The 23,372-nt window shown below is 35.1% G+C and overlaps 1 protein-coding gene across 6 annotated transcripts in view; it reads left to right on the top strand.

Annotated features, from left to right (window-relative positions):
• Window positions 1-11,707, top strand: part of Slc7a11 (solute carrier family 7 member 11) — an 85,704-nt gene extending 73,997 nt beyond the window's left edge. For all 6 annotated transcript variants that reach the window (XM_074041177.1, XM_074041176.1, XM_074041174.1 and 3 more), the window contains one exon: window positions 4,636-11,707. In XM_074041177.1, the coding sequence (XP_073897278.1) occupies window positions 4,636-4,703 (68 nt within the window). In that variant the 3' untranslated portion in view covers window positions 4,704-11,707. The remainder of the gene's footprint in view (window positions 1-4,635) is intronic.
• Window positions 11,708-23,372: the final 11,665 nt, after the last annotated feature.

The following is a 23,372-nucleotide window of genomic DNA, read 5'->3' as shown; positions in this document are numbered from 1 at the left end:
GTTGAATCTGTAAATCACTTTTGTAATACAGCCATGACTACGTTACTCATTCTGCTGATGTGAACCTATAGTCTTTCAATTTTCTTTTTTTCTCACTGTTATTTTATCATTTTTACATTTACTTACATATGCATAATTATTTGGGCCACCTCTCCCCACCCCCACAATCATCTTCAGTTTCTTTTGTTGCTATTTTATAGTTTCATAGTAGAGGTCTTTCATCTCCTTGGTTGGGTTCTTTCTAGGTAATTATTTTTGAGGCTATTGTATGTGGATCATTTTGTGATTTCTTTTCAGCATATTTGTTATTGGTATGTAGAAATTATATGCCCATTTTCTAGCCTACTACTTTATTGAAAGTGTTTGTCAGATATAAGAGGTTTCTGTGTAGTCTCTAGGGTCTTTTAAGAACAGGATTGTATCATCTGCAAATAGAGATAATCTGACTTCTTCCTTTCCTGTTTATATCCCTTTTATTTCTTTCTCTTGACTTATTGGTCTGGCTAAGAATTTAAGAATAAAAATTGAGAGAGTAGATACCCTTATCTCAGTCCTGATTTTAGAGGAGATCCTCCTGATCTCTGTCTCCTTAGTAGCTGGGATTATAGGGGTATAGCCACTTACTAGTGGCTTACTAGTTTCTTTAGGGTTTTTATTATGAAGGGATATTGAATTTTGTCAAAATCTTTTCCTGCATTTATTGAATTGATCTTGCAATTTTTGTCCCTGATCCTATTTATGTGATCCATTACATTTATTGATTTGTGTATGTTGAACCATCCTTGCCATCCCTGGAATGAAAACAACTTGATCATGGTATATGAGCTTTTTAATGTGTTGCTGAATTTGTTTTGCAAATGTTTTATTGAGAATTTTTGTGAATATGTTCACCAGAAAAAATTAGTTTATAGTTTTTGTCTTTTAAAAATATTTCTATGTCTTTATCCAGTTTTTATATCAGAGTAATAGTGGCTTTGTAGAATGAGTTAGTAGCATTCCTTCTGTTTCTGTTTTAGGTTGAGGAGCATTGGTTTTAGTTTTTCTATAAGGATCTATAGAATTCAGCAGAGGTCCTGGCTTTCTTTGTTGGGGGACTCTTCATTACTGTTTCAATCTCTTGCTTACTACAGATCTACTTAAGTTACTTCGATCTTCTTGGCTCGATTTTGGTAGATTGTATATGTCTTGAATGTTCTCCATTTCTTCTAGAACTTCTAATTTATTGGAGTATATATTTCTAAATATTCCCTGATGACTCTCTATATTACATTGGTATCTGTTGTAAAATCCATTATTTCGTCTCTAACTTTATTTAGGTATTCTTTATCTCTCAGTTTGGCTAAAGATTTCTCAATTTTGTTTATCTTTTCCAAGAAACAATTCTTTGTATCACTGATTGTATATATTATTCTTATAGTCTTCTTTTCATTAATTTCTACCATTATTTTTATTATTTTATTGTATTTGATTCTTTTATTTTAATTATTTTATTATGTTTGTTTCTTTCCTAATTCTCATTAACTAGTTTAGTACTCTCATGAAATTTGGTATGGGAAATTCTGGAGCAGTAGCTGCTTTCCACCAACCTCTCCAGACTTCTGAGAGTTTATGAAGCAGTCAAATGAAAGCAATCTGTGCTGGCTGGGCAAAATATGGGGTTCTGATGACCCTGTGTGCCTAGCCTTGGTGATCTGCCCTAGTGTCCTTGTCATAGTCACATACTCTCTCTTTTACCAGATTTCAGGCTGCAGCTCTGACTCACACTTCCCACCCAAGTCAATCTAGGTCTATGAATCTGAGTCACAACCAGTTTTCTGGGTCCACACTAATTCTTGGGGTAGTTACTTGCTTAGCCAGTGAATGTGGGAAGGGGGAGAATCTTTGGAGATTGGAGATGTAAAACTAGGGACTTCTGCTCTCTCCAGAGGAGAGGTTTGGCTGTACTCTCCTAAGACTATTCCCTTCCCAAGCACCAGCAAGCTAGTAGGAGGTACAGAGCCCTTCTCCTGTGTCCCTAGGCTACATGGCATATAGCTCTCCATCTTTATCTTCTTTTTGCAGACAGCCTGGTTGTGTGCCTGTGGAACTTCCTAAGGCTTTATTTTTCTCTTTTGCTTGCAGCTGCACTTGGCACAGGGTGGACGTTCCATCCTTTCCTTCCCATTTTACTTATCACTTTACATTACAGGCTGTTGTTTCTTTTGTAAACTTAAAGTTCAATATTTCTGGATTTCACCTGGTTTCTGACTGTCCACTGCCTACTGTTTCGTTCTGTACCTTGCTACACCACCCCTCTCTCCCTGCAGCCAAGCTGCTGATATTTGGTTTCAAATTTGTGGAGTTGCAGTAAAGTGCTGGGTGTCTCCATTCCACCATGTTGAAATTTCCTTATGATTCTTGCTATAACTTCTAGGGCAGGTTAGCTTCGCATTACTTCACAAACTTACTCAATTTTGGCTGTGGCGCTTATGCTGGGACCAGGTGTGATTAGGTAAACCCAATTTTGGAAGGTCAGTTGTTCCAATTTATTTTAAGAATAACAACTGAACATGAAAGGTAAAACTAAAAATACTACAATTGCTATTAGGCCCTGTAGACTGCAGTTACCGAAGACTTCAAACGTAGTTTCATTGGCTTCCCTTTTTCTAAAGAAGTGGTAACATGAGATTGCTTATCCCAAAGCGACAGTCCTTAATATGAACATGGATGTACACATGGCTCTCGAAAGTCACATGCTCTACAGGTTCCCTGGGTAAGCACAAAGCTTCCCTTGGTTCCCAGAGCTTACTTGGCTCTGTTAAGCACCCCTTTTTGTCCCCACTGCTGTAAGATAACCTAGAAGGAGAAGTTGGTGGAACTCCAACAAGCATTCAAGGCTAAAGTCAATCACTGCAGAGTGCTCCATTATGATGAAAATTATTCCACTCTTGGGATCCCAAGAGTGGGGATGGAAAGTGAAACAGGCTGGTTAAACATAGAAGAAGAGAAAGGACTGGGTGTTCAAAATCAGAAGAGAGGTTCTTTGGCTCTCTGTGTGCTGCTGTGTCAAATGGGGAATCTAAATTGAGCGTTCAGGAAGGAGAATGGTACACTAGCTAAGCAGCCAGGTCCAAGTTACTCCCTGTTTGTCTGGAACAGATGCAGTGTTATGATATTGGGAAGAAAGATGTCTCAGAAGGCAGGGGACTGGGAGGGGGTCTCAGAATATAGGAAAACATGAAAACGGCTTCTATGTTGTGTGTGGAAGAACAGAGGCTGAGCAAAAAAGGTGGTCATGTAAAGATAGTTCAAGAGGCTGTGGCAGGACTTTGCCAGGTAGGAAGGGCTGGAGGTGCTTTCTCTGCTTTTCTTTGACTTTGTAGGTGTATAAGACCTCTTAGTTTTTTTTAAACCTACTCTCAGAGAGCCCTATCCTCTTGTGTGCCTACAAAAGGCACATCTCCATTATTATTTGTGGATTTTTACTTTTCTCACAAAAGTCTAATTTTATAGGATAAGTTTACTGTTTCTTTTTTATGTTAATGAAGCTTAATTGCTTGCAAATGTTTCTTTATGTAATCAAGGGAAAGAATGTGTGACATGATACAATTTAAGACACACTTACATCGAATTTGCTCTTTGTTGGCCTGGTGCCAGTTGTTGGGCCCTTTACAATTAATGCAGATTAAAAATGTAATATGCTGAGGAAAATAACTCGGGGGAACATAGCTATACAACAAATGATTAAAAAATAGCTTAGTATCATTAACTATTGTTTGCAAGGTGCTGTTATAAAAACAATCGCAAATGAGAAGAAAGGCCATCCATCTGGATGAGAAACAATTGGACTTGAAACCACCAAAAGGATAGACTTTTGGCTGCTCCAGGATTAGTAGAAATTTGAAGAGGTCATATAGAGGTTGATGACAAAGAGGCAAACAAGAATGTTTTGGAAACCAGTGCCACAGAGTTCTAGGGCTGTTGAGATAAAATGACTTAGAAACCATTCATCCAGAGGTTCTTGCAGTATAGTGTCTGCCAGAATCAGGGATTGCTATCCCCCACCTTCAGTTTCCAATTCAATAGGTTTAGGACTGAGCTTGAAAAATTAATTTCTAATATTTCTGGTGATGCTAATGTTGCTGGTCTGGGGACCACACCTTGACAACCACTAACCTATAACTTATGAGAAAGATGAGGCACTGGAAGGTAAGGTGATATGTTCAATAATATTACAAGTTAGAGACTGAAAATGATATCTTCTGATCTTTCTGAAGAACTGGTGGTGGTCTCATAGGTATAAAAAGAACAAACCAGTTTTAAATGGAACATGAAATACATTTTTAAGCATTTATTTATATCTTGGTTCTATTGTCTCTAATAGATTCAGTCTCTTGGTTCATGAATAAAAGTCCTTATTTGAATGCAAAATATTAATGTATTCTTGCTGAGAAGCCATCGTGGGAAGTTGCAGAAGTGACAAGTAAATTAATTGAGCATGATGGAATTCTAATGAAGGAAATAATTCTTGGAAGTGCTTTGTGAAATAGGTGGTTGTGTATTTTCAGTGTTCAACCCAAAAGAATTCATATTTTTTTAGATTTCTGCATTTCTTACTTCCATGAATTTTAATTTCTCTTCTTTATGTCTTTGTAGATAGAGTAACGAGAACGTTACAGATAATACTGGAAGTTGTACCCGGAGAAGATGGCCACAAATTATGAACTAATATTACAACCTTGGCAATCTGTCAAAGGGCAGAGCTGCAATATGGATCTTTTCTTCATTTTTTTGGAAATCCAGAGAATTGCATCTTTGGCAATGGGCAGAAGGAGTCAGTTATTTCTATTTGTATCTTCTAAGTGTGTTCAAACTAATTTCTGAGAAATTCAGTTATAACTCCACGTAATTGTAGAAATCTAATACGCAAATTGTACCATGAGTTCTCCCAATTCTTGAGTTGCTGATGCCCACCTGTGGGGGTTAGGAAAAAAGACTAAGGGAATGGACTATGACTTTAGTGGTCATTCTTTGCCATGTATGTTATTGTAACTAAGAGCCTTCAAATTGAAGACTGAGATGTTCTCTGTATATATGGGTTTTTTGTAAACATGGATTTACCTACCCTAGATGTCTATACTGTGAATAGTGTTTTCTATTCTTCTGAAGAAAGAACGTATGTCATTATTATTGCAAGGAGGAAAGAAAGAAATTTATTTTATGTCGGCATTGCATTGCTTTCCCTTAGACACCAACTTGGATATCACTTATCTTTAAATGGCTTCTACCCAGAGCGTTAGAACAAAAGACGGGGGATATGCCTCATTTTCTTGAAATACCTTAAAGACGAGTTTTTAGGGGCTATTGTTTATGTTGAGAAATAATGTTTGGGTAAAAATCCTTGAGAATTTATTAGTTTAGATAGTTTTTTAGCCATGCTCAAGAAGTTCCATGAATAATATATCATTTTTTTTGCCTTGGTTCACTTGATCAGGAAATTTGCCCACCTCTTTCACTAATAATTTAATCCTTGGTGAATATATCTAAATACATGAATTTTAAACCTTCAACTTATAGTATGAACATGACAGAAATTACCAATAAAGAGATTAGGCAAACTATTAAGCCCGTCTCTATAATTATATCTACATGCAATGTTAGTAATTCTGAACAATTTTGTTTCAATTTCATGGCTGTTTTTACATAGTGATAAATTTTGATGGTTTGTGCGTTTCCTTTATCCATTTTATATTCTGTTAAAATATCTTTCCAGATAAAACTGTCCTGATTAATTAGGAAGAGGCACAGCTTTACAAAAAATTGACGAAGAAATGTCACTGCTAAATAAGATTTACTATTGATGTTTCAAAAAAATTTTACTTCTCAAACTAGCTTCATTAGGAATTTCTTTACCTCAAGTATCATTCATCTCACAAAACTGACAATGAGTTTATTGAAAAGAGGAGAAACTGCAGGTGTTTAAACAGGTGTTGTTACGTCAGAATTAGAAAATACTATGGAATTTTCAAATAAGAGTAATATATGGGTGAGCAATTTTAACATTTATTTATATACGTCTAACTTTAATGTTCAGTCATGACCAGAATAGTTTCATCCCTAACTTTTTCCTCTTTGAAAATAAGAAAACTTCAAAGAATTGTACAAATTGAAATCATTAACACCAGACATTGGAGTTCATAGACAATTGTCAGAAGGAGAAGTACTGATTTATAATTGAAGCAATTTGAATTCACTCATTGACTTTTGCTCTTTACTATATACCCAAGAAGTAGTTAGGTCTCTAAGTGAATTCATAGGTTTCCAAACTTGATATGTAACCCCTATTTTCAATATATAGGTTCATTTGTTCACATTTCTCCCAAAGATATATTGCTAAAGGTAAAATAAAAACCTCCTGTATTGCTATTTGATATTGTCTAGATCCACAAGATCTAAGTAAGCAGATGTTTCTTAAGCTTTTCCTTGCTCAGTGAAAAGTCCGGTACAATCTCACGAAGAAATGTGTGTTGTTCCAGGTTATTCCTGAGGTTCATGTGCTTGTATCCACGGTAGCAGATTCGTCTCATCACCCTATTTATTTTGGGCTTGCATGTTTCTCCAAATGTATCATTCTACAGCCTAGTCAAAAAGCACATTCACTGTTCTTTCTTTTCCTCAAAAGGATTTTTGCATTGTTAAATTTGTAGTGCCATTTTAACCAGACAGAAAGTTAGCCAGTCATTTTTTAAAAGTGTGATGGAGGATAAGTTGTACTTCATGTTATTTTTAGGATATAGACTGAGAAGACATAGTGTTTCTTTAATCAAAATGATAGCAGGTAAATTCTATTTCAAAAATTCTCTGCCCACTTGCATATGCATATTCATATGAAAGTAAAATTTTCCCATTTTTAGACATATATGCATGTTTGCACACATGTATTACATGCATTACACTTGCACCAGTGTGCATAGTAATATGTTTGCACACACATTGTAAGTTGTAACACAAAAAATAAAAATGTCCATTACAGTTTAACATGACATGTACTATTTTCATATATTCTTCTTTTAGTAAAAAGTGACTCAAATATTTGAATGAATTTAAAAGATCTAGGTCTTCCAAAACTAAAACATAGATTGATTTAAAAGATTATTTTCCTCACACAGCTATGAATATTTGCAGAACATATTTTTTCTTTTAATATTATTTTGACTATATTTTGAAAGCATTAGATTATTTTCCTTTGATCAAATGAAGAAAATTAGGCTATTATAAATGGAGATTTGGTGAGCCAGAAGTAAACCCTGTTCTTGCTTTTCTTTAGGAGATTAAAGGTGCATGGCTGGCTCCAGATCCAGGAATTCTAGTGTTCATGTAGTCATGCTTGTGAATTTAGGTGGTGCTGCCCAGTCTTGCTGGCATAGAATTAGGACAGTTTATTAGGTTACATTAGCAATGCATGGCAGTTTCTCTAACACTAAAATATGCACATAGAAACAGATTTCCAGATCATCTTACAGTGTCTGGTAAAATTGTTTCCCCAATTGCTATTTGATATATCAACAGATGGTTAACATGAGTATAATAGTATAACTGAATTCTTTATGAACTGTGATCAGTCTTCAGGAAACTCATTATTTTATCTCAATTTGCAGTTAAATGTTATACTAAGAAAGGGAGTGACTTTGACCTTTGCAAATGTTGATCTCTTATAATTGAGGTACAAGTTATGAAAATACAGGAAATTAAAGGTCAAAGTATCAGAGAGTGAGAGGAAGTATGTGATTATAGGTAACCATACTTTGGTATTATGCAATATAGTTAGAGAAATATTAAACTTCCTGAGAAGTTAAGGAAATAAATGTAAGCTTCAGCCCCTTCCAAGATTCCACACCTAACTTCCCAATTAGGAATTTTGTATTAATTTTCTTGAAGACCAGTAAAATTGGATATACCTCTGGCACCACACAAAATCTTCATCTGTTTTTGTGAGTTAGGTAAAATAACTTCCATTATTGTCTCCATTAGAAATAATGGGGTGATATGATAATAGGATATATTTTTAAATATTAAAGTTATGTATTGATTGAATATATATATATATATATATATATATATATATGTAACTATTACTGGCTTTCTCATAAGATCTATTATGTGATATATAAGGAAATAGTTATGTATTGATTGAATATATATATATATATGTAACTATTACTGGCTTTCTCATAAGATCTATTATGTGATATATAAGGAAATAGTTTTACCTTTGTCATATATTATGGGTCTGTTTTTGAAAGACAAAAAAACAGAGTGGAATTTAATGTAGCTCTTTTTCTTAATTTGGAGAGAAATAGAAAGATTTGGAATTTGAGTAAAGATGACTTAGGAATTTGATTTTACTTGAATATATCTTGCTTTATTTTGCTCCAGTGTGCAGTATGTTGGTGCTGATAATGTTTACAGAGTTACATTTTATTTTCCTAACTGTTCAGTAAGGAGTTAAGTCATGGCATTGTGTAACTGGCAAAAAGCTCATTGTAGAAATAAATTAGATTACATATTGAGTCATTTTCATAGCTTCTGTTTACATTATTTATGCATAGGTAAAAGAATTATTACATATATATATATATATATATGTTTGAGCTTAACTTTCCCATAAACAGTATTTTAAAAAGCTATCTCAAGACATGTAATACCTAAAAGTATGACCTCTAAGTAAGCCGTAGTTTATCAGTACTGTACTTTAAAAAAAGATCATTTAACAGTCAATTTTTGAAAATAATCCCTCTTCCTTTTGCTACTTTTTCAAATTAGTTGGAGCCTAAAAATAAATGCTTTGTTTATTTTTAGATGACACACAGATTCACAAAAACATAAATAATGGTCTCATAGAAAGTTTACCAATTTTCATTGTGTTTTAAGATACTGACCTTTCTCACAACCTTATAGTGATATTTCTTTCCGAATCACCTCTCTGTTTTATTTGAATAAATTAATGATTCCCTTTGCTTCATTTTTTTTGACATTATGCTTTCAAGACAGAAAGTGAGTCTTAATTTGCATTTATACAGTCATCTAGATTATTTTAGTGTGAATCTGTCACTTAAGTTTATTCTCTTGAGAGATTGTGTTCCTTCCTCTTCTTCATTATTATTAGCTGAAAATGACAGAGGATGGTAACAGTCTGTTACATGTGTGTATTTCAGCCTATTTGGATCAAGGTTGCATTCAGAGTATCAGAACTTCCCAGATGGTTTTGTAGATGATGACTCTGGAATCGTGGAGCCTTAGACATCTGAGGGCCATACGGACAGCCACAGCTGCTCAAAAGTGAGCAGAACTTTCCCTCTTAGCATATACACTACTGATTCTTTTAAAGTACGACTTTCAAGTGAATTAATTTATTGGTTAAAAGACCAGCTTGCTAAGTCCTTGTTACTGCTTATTGAAGCCTCTAAAGGCCTGCTGAAAGCTGCAGGGAAAAGAAAAAAGACTAACGCACAAATGTTTCTTTTGCAGTGGTGATCACATTTTGAGCACCTTTTGCAATGGGGTATTTTGCATAGCAACTGTGGGAAAATGTGTCAGGTCTTTGGATGTTATGCCTGTATAATTGGGTATTGTGTGTTCTGCCTTAAATGTGTATTGTGAAGTCAGATCTCACAATATTCCTACTAATGAACCCCATTAGGTGCCTGGTTAGACGTTAGTCCTATCGCACAGTGAAAGGAAGGAACGTGGTTCCCAGGTTCTAGGTTGGAATGGTCTTACATCAAAGGTTTTCTGAGTCAATCTTTCCCTAGAATTTCTCCTTCATTCTACTTACTAATATAATATATTAAAGTGGAAAATACTTTGGGGAAATATTTCAAATGAATGTGTGCTTGTAACAGACAAGACATGATCTGTGTTAAATGACTATGTATTTTATTTATTTCAAACACTATTCCATAGCACTTTTTTATGGTTTGAGAACAAAAAACTGTGGTTATCAGACAAATCACCAGAATCCCCAACAGTTTTAAGTAATTTCATCTTTTCCTTGGAGAAATTTGTTACCCAATAGTTTTCCCTTGTGAATTGTTTTTACTACTACTATAAATCTAGAAGTAAACTTTAAGTACTTTGCATCTTGAAAGCTGGATTCCGATGTTCAGAGAGTAAAACAACACTTCAGTCTTTTAGGATGGTTGCTAATATCCATAGCAATATTAGGATATACTTTGCTTTAAAAAGTATATCCCAATAAGCCTTTATATTATTATATATTATTTTGAATCTAAATTTTTATTTCTTCGTAGCTGGATAGCAGCTGAATAGTAATGGGTTTTCAGTCACACTTAGCAACATTTGGGAACTTTGCAAGCATAAGGATCAAACTGGTTTTATCCTTGTGCCAAACAGGTGAAGAAACATGTAGTTGTGTTTTACTGATGGTAAACGTTGGCTACCTGTGGTTTTATAATAAGCATGTGCCAGAAAAGGCAAGACAAATAACCTCTTGTGCTGAATGCTTGGTGAACTTAATTTGTCTTACCTTCCTGACAAGGATTTACCTACATTTCATAAAGCTTGGTTCTTACTTATCAGAGAATGGTTCATGGTAGCAATGCACTGGTAAAAGATGGTTTTAGTTATTAATTCAGAATTCATCTCATGATGGATCTTGCATGTCTTTTAATTTTAAGTATGTTGAGATTTACTTTATAAAATTTTTTTTGCAGATCTTTGTGTAAAAATTTGACCTAGTAACAGTAATTTTTTTTTCATTTGTTGACGGGTAGAAAACTACATATGTGTGTTGTTATATTCAAATTAACATGTTATTAGATTATATATGTATAAGTGTATTTATTCACTTTCACTCTATGGAAAGCATCAATAATTTGTACCAATGGAATCAATTTAGCCCAGCAGGAAAGTGGTAGTCAGGTTATTCTTAAGGATCATGCTGGAAACCATCACTTTCATCTGTGCTTAAGTTATAACAACTAAATTCCTATGCTGGATTTGGAATGTGTTTGTAATGGCCTGTACCATTCCCCAAATGATGGGAGCATGCCCAGTTTGGTCTAGTGATCTACAAGATTAAGAAGGACCCAGTAGAGAAAGAGTGGTCCTCTGCCACCTTGCTGGTCCTCATCTCCTGCATTGTGATAGCAAATGGTGTGTATTTGTACAAATTTCACATGTCGTATTTGAGTGACAAATTCTCAGAGGTTAAAATTGCTTTCCTACATCCACATCTTAACAATATTAGGAGTAGTACGATCTTAAACTTTGAAAATCTAAATGGCACAAAGGGACTTTCCATTATGGACTATGTTGTGATTTTTAGGGTTCCTTGGCCCTGGTGCCTGTATCAAAATGTGATATGTGAAATAAAATGGTTCTTCTACAGCTAAGTGATGTCCCTGTGGGGAGAGTTCTGGTACAGCAATAACACTGCCAGGTGCTGTTTATGGGCTACTTGTGTGAGTGGTAAGATGCTATGAAGTAAGCATGCTTTCATCTAATGGAAACTTTATGTGTGACTTTCCATATGGAACAGATTTGGTGTAATAGGATGTCACTCCCTTTGCATTGCATTTAATCTCAGTTGTTTCATGTTTATGTATACTTACATGCTTCTTGTTGCTTTACCTTTGTATAACTGTTTTGTACATATTTTTACTTAAAATATTTTAAATGGACATTTAAATAAACATTTGATAATTTACATGTTGTGTCATTTTTTAAAGCAGTGTATATTCCTTTAAATTGAAGGTCTTTGTTTCAGTGATTGGATTTGTCTATCATTGATTCTGTGAATTTGTTGAAGCATGGCCCTTAAGATTAACTTTCTATAATGAAAATTGAAAGTGATGTCAGACTCAGTCTCCTATAACATCTTTTCAGTGTCCCCCTCTGTCCTCCAGTCTGAGGGCTGCTTTTCTGTTATCATCTGTGATAGTTCAGAATCTTTTCATTTCTTGTCTTGTCCCTTGTTTTACTCTAGTTCAGCCTTCATATGTTTCCCTAGAATAGTCTTTCTGAAACACAAGTAAGGTCAAATTTTCCAGTGGTTTTGCATTTATTTATTTGTTTCTGGATGAAATCCAAACTCCTGTGTAGAAAATATGGAGTTTCCATATCTGTCCTGCTTTTTTCTCTAGTTTCCCATTTCCTGTGCAGCCATATGAAATGTCTTTTCATTAGTTCAATGAAGAGAAAATACTATTATTATTTGCATACTTCCTATTCTCGCAAAAATTATATGTCTCTTGACTAGTTACTCTTTTTCCATACTCAGCAAACTTCTACCCAACATTCACGACTGAGTTTGAAAGTCATGTCTTCCAGAAACCTTCCAAGTTGATTCAGGAACCTGATCCCTGACCTTCAGCATTTGGGTGCATAACTTTTTGTAAAACTCATTGTACTCTGTTAAAATTGGTTTGCTGGAAAATAACCAATACAAAAAGGATGGCAGAGTGGCTTGAGTGCAAGGCCCTGAGTTCAGCCCCCCAGAACCACCCCCCAAAATAAAAATAAAATAGTATTCATCACAGAGGGTGCTCATGAACACCAATGCCCCTTATATATGGTTGAGTTGACACTCTGCTATGGAGGAAGAATATATGGTACCCTCTGCCCCTTGTTCTTGGAAGATGCCAAGGCTCCTAGTGGATACTTGAAGCCTCAGATAGCACTAAATCCTATATAGACTATGCTTTTTTCCTATGCATACATACCTATTACATGTAAGGATATGTTTAAATTTACAGAATAAGCACAGATTAACAATAACTAAAAAATAAACTATTTATAACAAAATGCCCTGATAAGCATTATATGACTGTCACCTATCTAATGGACCAAAGAGAAGATTCATGTCCTGGACCAGATAGAGTGGGGACTGCTTGCAGTTTCATCACACTACTTAGAACAGTGCATGATGTAAAACTTATGAGTTGTTTATTTCTAGAGTTTTTCAGTAAGTATTTTCAGACTGAAGTTCACTATAAGTCACTGAAACTGAAAATGAAGCCACAAATAAGGGGGACGCCTATATTCTCAACGCCTTGCCATGTGACAAATTCTCTCCAATAAAATGTGAGCAGATAAAAAAAAATTGGTTTGCTGGACTCGTTTCTCTGTCTGAAGTTGCCTACTTTGTCTTTCATGGACTAAAGCATAGAAGGTATTCAATTGTGATTATTAAATTCATAAATGAATGAATTTGTGAAGTTTCTGGAGACACTTTTCTTAGAAGCAGTTCTTGTGACCTCTGAATTTAGGAAACCCTTTAGAATCTTAGAATTTCTATGAAACCTCTTACCTTTAGAATAAAAGCAAACAGATTGGGAAGTTTCTCTCTCTCCCTCTGCATGTAGGTAGGAGGAAATTTTCAGTCAAATAACTGCTATGAATTCTTCCTGTGAAAAGACGTTTAGGTTCCATTTAAGTATCCTGTTCCTATAGCATGACAGGATATATTTTTTAAAATGTTATTTAAAAAATTTTATGATCTGAAATGTAGAACAGAATAAAATCAAAACTTTTGACCAAGGTTCACTTTGAAATAGAAATGAGAAATTAAGTAACATTTTTTCCGTGTATGTTGTGGAAGAACAATGGAAAGTAAAGTCCTAACTGTGGCTCTTATAAAATTTATTCAATTTTGAAAAGAAATAGAAACATGTGCTATGTGGCTCTGCTTGTTTTGAAATTAACGAATGTGACTGAACATGAGTTTAGTAAAAACATATGTCTACATTTTGTTTTAGAACCATCATTAGGCTTTTAAACATGCTTGTTTAGGTTCACAAAGACTTCGTCAAGTGGAATGTATCTAATGACTATCTACTTGAATTTTTAGGCTATGTCTAATTTATAGAGATCAGAGATGACTGTGGTTGGTGGGATGGGGCTGGCAGGCCATGGGTGGATGAGAGTGGTTTTGCTTTGCCTCCACATGCCTTAAAAATTACATTCACAGACTCCCTGGAGATCTGACTTAGAAGGTCAAGCCTTCATAGCCCTCTTATGGTTTTTATGGTCTTAAACTTAAGAGCACCTGGTCACCAGCAGGCACTGCTAAAATTATGTTGTAAGAAATGTTTGATGTTTGAAAGAATTCAGAAATAAAACATAATTATGGTTCGATATCCTTTAAATTTTTAGCCTCCAGGATTTGTTAATTTTATTAGTCTCTGAAAGGCATGAAAAAGGATTTGCTAATGCAGGCTAAACACTACAAAAATTGAAATTACCCTTCAGCTACAATAAAATAAGTATAAATGACTCTACCCTAAAAATATGCAACATGTCATTTCCCTCTTGTTTAATTTTTGTTAAAAATAAAAGATGCTAATCTTACTTTTATTGTAGTAATCAATACTGTAATTACATAATATGTCATTATTATCATGTTTTCCACTTGCTAAACTCTATGGGCAATATAAAAATTTCTTGCATGTCCTGAATTCCACACTAAACTCACTTATGTTCACTTCTTATTCCTACCTTGCCATCTTCCTTTCATAATTTGTTACTCAATGAGTTAAAGTCAACATTTACTTACTTGTTTATTGATTAAGCAAAAGTTATGAAACCAGTCAATACTGTGAATGCCAGAGACACAAGGTTAACAGATTAGGTATTGCTTCTGCCTCATGAATTTGCCAATTAGTGGGGGAGATAAATATTTTTTTCCTTTATCACTTAAATGTATTGCTTCGAATCAGGACAAGTCATAGGTGCTACAAGACAGTAAAACCAGGTGGACATGGCTTGGTTTGGGAGTGCAGGGAAGGCTTTCCTGAGAACCTAGTCTAACTTGACATTGAAGGATGGATTTCTGTTACCCAGATACAGAGGAATGTTACTGGCAATGTGAACTCTGTGACAAAGACCCTGAGAAAGAAAAAAGCAAGACTAGTGCAAAGAAGCAAGTGTAAGGTCAGTAACAGCAGCCCGGGCACAAAGGACAGATGATGCCTCCAGAAAGCAACATTTGCATACCATTTATTAGGAAATATTGTAGACTCTGTCCAGTGCTTAGTATAGCAGAGATAGTACAGGTGAACGAAATCGACATGTAATATAAACATTGAACTTTATTAAAATTTCAATTTTTTCCCTCTCCTAACACCATTAGGTAGAATTCTTTCAAATGGCAAAACCAACAAAAAGGCTTGAATTTTTCTTCTTCTTTAAAAATCATTCCTATAGTTTACCTAATGAGTTCATACCGTCGAAGCATTTGTAAATTGCAATAGGCTTTAGGATGTGTATTTTGAAAAAGGAAGGAATTGGGAGAATTACATAATTAACAGATGTGGGAAACCTTGTTTGCAGGAATTTTACAGTTGTCTCTCCTTACCTTGCTGCCCTTCGTTCTTCCAAGTTAGATTACATTTTATCTATATTGCTGAACACTCACCAACTATTGTCTCTATGATGGGTTTTTATTTTTATTTTTAGAAATATTCTTATGTAATTGTTAAACCATCTTAACTTCCAAAATTTACTTTTTGACCCTTATGAAACCACTAAACAAAATCTACATTGCACAACATATTATCACAAGTAAAGCCATCACTTATTTGACTCTAATGGTTTACTATGAAAATTTTCAACACAATAAATTATTTGAACTATTTTTCTGAACTTTTAGTTTTGCTACTCCATAATTCACAGTGAAAGAGAACTCTTGTAAGATAGTAAGAATTTTGTTTAAGGAATTAGAGAAATAAAAAAAAAGAAAATATTGTTTGAGATTACTTAAAGGGCTATTAAATAGAAAATAGGGATTCTCTGATACAGTCTTTTCATACTCAAAATTTCTTTAACCTAAAGTCCCATTATCAGATGTTTTTCTATGCCCTTATAATGATATATTGATTTACTTAAAAGAATAATTTTATATCATCCAGATGTACCTAATGATAAGAAAAGGTTAATGTAGCAGCCTATGAGTATTAGTAAAACACTTGATCAAATTAAAGTTCTCAATTTTCAGTGAAAGGATATTGAATCAAAGGACTGAAAGGGCAGAAGAAATTGAACGATGGTTCAATTTTGTAATGGATGTTATTTATCATTTTTATTAAACTTTGTATTAGCCATGTGTTTGGCATTGACTAGGACACTCCTCACCACTCTATATGAATAAGACAGATGACAAGCTTTGCTTCCACTTTTGAATTAAGAAGATGAGTCCAAAATCACTAAAATGGCTTGCCTAGAGCAACAGAGAAAGTCCAAGAGGTCAGAGTAGAAATTCTGATTTTTTAAATCACTCACATTTCAGACTATTGAATGAAATCATCTCTTTGGTAAGGATAATTATTTATTAATTGATTTCTTTGCATCTGCTATATGATTAACAATGAATTATGTGATGTGGGAAGTGGACGTAGTTCTTCAGCCATAGGAACTCCCACTTCTTCAGCTTGGGTAAAAATGAAACTGTAAGGCATCACAGGAATGAACAGTTTAACACGGCATGTGATTAACTGAGAGACTGTGTGTTATAGGTATAAAAATAGCTTTAAAACTTTAGTGGATAACAGAAGTTGGTCTGTGCGTTAGTCCTTAAACCTTTGGAGAAGGTAGGTGGGAGGATAGAAGCTGATTTTGGAAGATGATGTGTATGTGGTTTACAACTTGAGTGAAGTCATATAGTAAAAGAACTCTTGTTTCATAAGAGTTCAGTCTGAGTAGAACACAGGTGAATAAATGCAGAGAGCTTGCTTTGTTTGTGTCCACTTATGGCAGTTATGTTATAACAAAAGAAGGAATTTGATATGAAGAAGGATTCTACTGAAGGTGTTTCTGAAGGACAAAATGTGGTCAAAGTGATGTCTGAGTAAGGTTATGTTTTCAGCTCTGCTAGAGTGCTGGTAAGGAAAATTTGGGATCAGCAAAATCTAGCTGATGAATTTTTGCAAAAAAAATTAGGGATGAAGAAATCTAATTGAATTGAAGCTAAAAAGGGCAGATAGATGAAAAATTCTGGAGAAAAAGCAATAAACTGTTTTGCTCGACTTTCCATGGAGGATGAAGAGGAAGCTGTCATTGGTGACTCTGAAGTTTCAATCCTGAATGAATTGATGAACAAGCGAGTATGTGGTAAACCTCTGATTTCCTTTTATGCAGTGACTGGACGATGACACAGTTCTCCATTTGTGAAATGCTGAATTTGAGGAGGTGAAAATTCCGTGTGGATATATCCCTTGGTCATTACATGACAGGGTGAGAGCTCAGGTGAGAGGACAGCATTGGAGATAAACATTGTTGATGTTCTTAAGCAGCCTTTAAATAATCCCTCCTCTCCATCTGAGTTAAGACATTCATCAAAATTGTAAGGCAGATAGGAGAACAGAAAGCCCTCTTAACTCTTGGTACGTCATAACTATGACTTAAAGCTTTGGGCAAATGGCCTTTCTAACATCAAATTCTAGGGTTACAAAGATGTGGCCATTCCACCACAGGCAGCTCTGAACAATTAAAGCCTTTTTCCAGGGATGCCTGACCCTGTAAAATTTAGGGCATGGAACAGCAGAACAGAATTACCTCCCTTTGTAGTCAGGACAGCTCCCAAAGACAAAAGACATGCAGCCAGGTTTGTTTTGTTTTTTTGCTTCTAAATTCATCAGTAAGATTAAGATCCTACTCTCTTAGAAAGAGCAAGAGTGATTTCCTCACATAGTGCCCTCTATAGGAAGTCAGTAGGGATGGAAAAGGACCATCTCCTCATCACACTTTGCATAGAGATGGCCTTTGGTTTCAGACATGTTTTTTGTACTTTCTATCACCAACCCAACTGATGCATGCTGCCTAGAAAATATTAGTCACTCAACAGATACTTTTTGATTAAATGAGTCAATGTGACTTGATGGCTTTCTGTTGAAGAGAATATAAAAAGAAAACAGCACAGTTCCCATGGAGTGTGCTCACATGAGCTGGGTAAGAAATAGAAGAAGGCAGGAGAACAAAAAGGGAAAAGAACAGTGGGGACCTACTAAGAATTTTTGGACCTAAGAAAAATGACTTTTTGATGCTGACAAAATTTACCTTGGTTTAAGAATACTTCCATTGAAGTTGTCTTCTGTTTCTCATATAGTCATTCAAGTTGGATGGATGGCAGACATCCTGGGCTTTGTGGTCCAGGTATATGTGTTAAGTGAAAAGATGTCATGCAATGATTGCCTTTGATCTTCTGATCCCAGGAGCAGTCAAAGACATGATTTTCAGCTTTTACAAGGTTGTGATATATCAAATGGTATTGTTTAGTACTAACAAACAAGAGAAACCAATTTGAATAACTGAAGCAAAAGAGGGGATATGATGAGGCTATGTCTTGAAAAACAATGTCAGAAATGCAATCTGGTGTCAGAAAAGGCCCCAAATCTGGAAATAAAAAACTATAGAAACCAAGCAATACTCTGCATTTCTTATTTCTATGTCTCTGTGTGATGCTATTATACTTCTGTTCTTCCGTGTTCTGGTTTCTCTGTACAGTACCTGTGGCTGTACATCTCCTCAAATCAAGGGAGAGACTCAAAGACTCAAATCAGCTAATCATAATTACGAGTTCTAAATTCTAAGCCCAAACAGAATCTAATAGTGACTCTAAGGTCACTGCACAGGTAGATGACTGAGTGGTTTTGAGGAGGTGGAAACCTGTAAGAATTTCTCTACACATACACACACACACACACACACCCCACATATAATTACACATGTAAAGAATGAATAAAAGAAGAAATTACAAAGAATATAAAAAGTGAAATGTAACCAGTAACTACACCTAAACATCAAACATGTATTATGTGCTTTTACCCTTTTCTAAGCAATAACCATATACTCATTTAATGTATACACTAAGTATGAGGAAGTCATTTAATCCTTATGTCAATTTATGAGGTCCACCCTACTATGACAAAACTGAGGCAAGTAAGAGTTAAATAGTTTGTCCAAAGACACATAGTAATTGTCTAGAACATCTTAGATGCCTTTAAATAGAAGCAACTTAAAATTGTCCCTGTTCCCTGAACATTAAATGTTTTGCTTTTAGTCTATTGCCAAATATTATATATAATATAATATATAATAATAAATTAATATAAGAATATATATAGCTTGCTTACTGGACAAGAGCAGAAGAAACTTCTATCAGTGCAGTGTTCCTGGCTACTTAGGATATCCATTGATCACAGGGCACACCAGCATGCATCTGTACAATGTCTCACCTAGCTGTAGGAGGATGTTTAAGATGGAATCATAACTTGAGAGGTTTGCTTGCCACTGGAAAATCCAGTAAATACTAAGGCAATTCAAGTCAAATTACAGGGTCTTTTCTATAGTCCTGCTGCGAGGCCATAGCTAGTAAAAATGGCTTTACTTCTGATTAACAATTTCTCCTTCTTCTTGGCTTCTTACTTTCAGAAGATTTTTCATTGGTAGGAAAGTGGGGTAAGTAAAGACCAGAGTGATAGGGAGGTTTGGATGAATTACAATTTTAGCTAGAGATTTTGACATTTTCTCAAAAATTTTTTAGATCAAACTGACAAAACATAAAGATCTAGAATGTTTTTTGTGTGTACATACATACAAAATTAAGTTTATAAATATATAGTATATATAATAAATGCACAATAAACTAATATAATACACAATAAATATTGACTTGGAAATGGAGTGCCTATTTTCTATGAACCATCCACAAACACTGAGTTTTTCTTGGGACTCAATATAAACCAATTAAATTCACAATATTCAATATTATGGAGACCAAGACAATGATACAGTAAAACTGGAAATTAAATACAAAGGGACAGCTGAAAATTCTGAACATCTGCAAGCTTATAAACAAATGTTAAGGAACTAATGGGAAAAAACAATTACAAAATACTTAGAAATGGATGATAATGAAAATGGCAAGCCAACATTTTTAGGTTACAGGTAGATCAATTCATAGAGGGAATTTAGAAGGCATAGGGAATGGAGCTGTGAATATAAGGGAAAAATAACACAGCAGCAACTTTACCAAGTTGATCAAGACAAAGGATTATGAATGGAAGAACTGCTTAACAATATTTTCAAAGAAAACAGATTTGAGTGAATTAACTGCAATAATAATGTATTCCACTAAACTTAGTTTTTAGAAAAGAAGGGGAGCCATATAACAGCAAATGAGAATGCTCTTGAGGAGTTAGTTGAGAAGGTTGTCAATAGATGTTGGAAAATACCATAAACTTTTCAGTTATTCATGTATCTGAAGTCTAAAAAGGACAGAGCTAAAATAACGAAGTAGGGTCATTAGTTTGCTATAGTAGTAAGAAAAGTCCATCTCATCTTGTGATTCCCTGCTTCTCTTTTCAGGGAATTTACTACTGTTTTGTGCATTCCAGAGAAAAGCCAAGTGGAGTGCAGCATTTCTTGCTTTCCAGCTTCTCTGGTAGAATATATTACCTGATAATCTACAATGCTCAGGTAGCATAATATTCTCCACAATTTACCTTTAACGCTACAGTAAATGAAGCAACCAAAAGAAGCTTCAAGATGGGTCTATTAACCTTTTTAGTGAGGTAATAAGATGAATGTGACGATGGAAGGTCATTACAGAGATGTTCATTGAATTCCAGTATGAGTGTGGATTCCAAACTATTGCGTTATACTATAAAATCTTTTCCCTTCATTTACCACACATATACATTAGCTGCATCATGCAGATACAATGATAATTTGTACTTTTAAACTGGAAATATACCATTGAAACGCTGATAGGTTTTCTACGCTATTTCCTATCATGGACTGATTTATTTTTCTAAATATTTATTAAATAAGTAAATGAACATATAAAAAACTATAGTTATTTATTTATTGGAATAAATGCATGATTTGCAATGTTTTATCACATGCATTAGAATTTTTTTCTCTGGTGAAATATGTTTCCATCAGTTTCTCAATATTACTTCAATTTGCTATACGTCGTTCCTTTCCCTTTGCTGGAAACTGACCTTTTTATAAACTTACAATATTACATAGTGTAATTTAATCTCTTAGCCCATTGGACAAATGCTAAGTAGCTACTACACGTTAAGATGTGTGCTGTGCATTTAAGGATAAAGTAGAATTTTTCTTAAGTAATGAGTAGTCTGAGGAGAGAGACCCATTAACAAGTGAAAGACAGTATTTGAAGGACCTGGTAGACGCCTGCATGGAGCAGAACAGACGGATTTAATGGATTTAATTGAAGGAGTAAGAAATGAGGTTCTAAAGGGATCAATAGGCACCAAAGGCTCCCTGGGCAAAGGGCCAGGGAAGGGTTGGGATTGTGAAAAGCATTCCAGCCAGTGTGCAACTTGTGCAAAGTCAAGGAGGAAGAAGTCATTCACAGGAACACCAAGAAGTGTCTGTGGCAGGAAGAGAAGGCATAGTCTATTTAGGCAGGCAAAGATCAGGTCATCAGGGACCATATAGACCTTAGCCTGGAGTCCCTATTGTGTTTGGGGTGGGAAACAAGGAAAAGTGCTCAGAAAAAGCCCTGTACTGAGTCGAGAATAGAGAATCAACATTCTGTACAATCAAGAGACTGAGGCAGTTTGTCTGGGCTATACCTAATAACCCAACCAGGACTGTGGACATTAGAAACTGATAAAGGGATGTACTGGTTTCCTATTGCCGCTATAGGAAGTTCCCACATACTGCGGGTCTTCAAACAACTCACACTATCCTCCTGCTGTTCTGGAGGTTGTAAGTCTGAAATGATCTATGCGACAAAAATCAGTGTAAGCACAGTTGTGTTTCTTCTCGGTGCTTAGGGGAGAATCTGTTTCCTGCCTTTTCCAGGTTTCCTGCATTTTTTGGCTCAGGGTCTCTTCCTTCTATCACTCTGGCCTCTGTTTATGTTGTCACAACTCCTTCTCTGACTGTGACTCTTCTTCCTTCCTCTTACAAAGACCCTTACATTGGGTTCAGTTCACCCAGATGATCCAAGATGATCCTCTTATTTGGAGAACTTTATCTTAATCACATGTGAAAAATCCCTTTTGTGAAAAAAGGTAATATATTCACAGGTATGAGGATGCCAATGTGGACATCTCTGATGCATCAGTGTGTGTCTATCACAGAAGATAAATTAAAAAACATCAGGCATGGTGGTTCATGTTTATAAACCCAGCTTCTCTGGAGATGGAGACAGGTGGATCGTGAGTTTAAGGCAGCCCAGAAAGTGATAGAGCACTTGTCTCACAAGTGTGAAGCTCTGGTTTCAATCCTCAGTACTGAAGGAAGATAAAAAGGAAAAAAAAACTTGGTAATTTGTGTCCATGATATGGGATGAAAGCAAGGAACAAGTAACAAAACTTCCCTATTATTTAATTTAGTTGATTTTAAGAACAGAGGTGTAATCAATGCAGATGAATTATACTGGACGAAGAGTCATTTAGGGCCGAGGGTTATAATGTAGGTGCAGGTAGAGGTTGAGGTGCCTGTAGAACGTCCAACCAACAGGAGATTCCTAGCATGTGTGTTTCTACATGAACTGGAAGCTTGCATGAGGACTGTGCTGGAGGTTTAAATTGGAGCAGAGGTGAAACACAGAGAAGATTGAGAGTGAGAAGGGCAGCAGGAAGTTAGCATTTAGGAGCATTTGGAAGATGAAAAGCCCTTAACATTAACTGAGGCAGACTTATCAGAAGTGGAAAACTACTTCATAAAACTACTGTGTCCTCAGAGACAAGAGAAACAGAGCAGATGTTTTTGTTTTGTGTTAAGGGTTAGCACATTTTGTAACAGCATGAGTACTGAGACTTTGCATCTACCATCAGTATTGGAGTAATCATGCCTTTATATAAGTTATCAGTACACATCTTCTAATATTTTATTTTAACATCGGGTTTATGATAAAATTATATGTAAAATTTGACAACATTTCAAGTAGAGAATTCGATATGGATTGGATGATGAATGTCCCTGATCAGTTGGCTAGGCACAGTGTGAATATGGCACAGTTAATAATGAGCACAATTCTTCCCAGTGCTACCAAAGCACCTATACATTGCTCTATCAGGGCATTTTTCATGCACTGGTTCCATTTTTGTTTTAACTTCTCTATATTCCCGTCTTCATGGGAACACACAAAAACTCTGTACAGTGACTTTCCTCATTGTATTGCAAGAGTAAAAGGTTAAGGAAAATTTTATTCACTAGACTTCCTGTTAAGGAGAAAATTGCCTGTCTTCAGAAGACAGAGACAGATTTCAACAGCAGTCTCAAACAAAAGATGCTTATTAAAGAGAGAATTTGTTTTGTTCCTGGGGAGAAAGGAGAGAAAAGGAAGAATGAATAAAGAGTAAAGGCAGCAAAAGGGAAGGCAGGTCTTACAATGT

Source organism: Castor canadensis, chromosome 9 (genome assembly GCF_047511655.1).
Source record: "Castor canadensis chromosome 9, mCasCan1.hap1v2, whole genome shotgun sequence".
NCBI lineage: Eukaryota > Metazoa > Chordata > Mammalia > Rodentia > Castoridae > Castor > Castor canadensis.
This window is presented reverse-complemented; position numbering and strand designations above follow the sequence as displayed.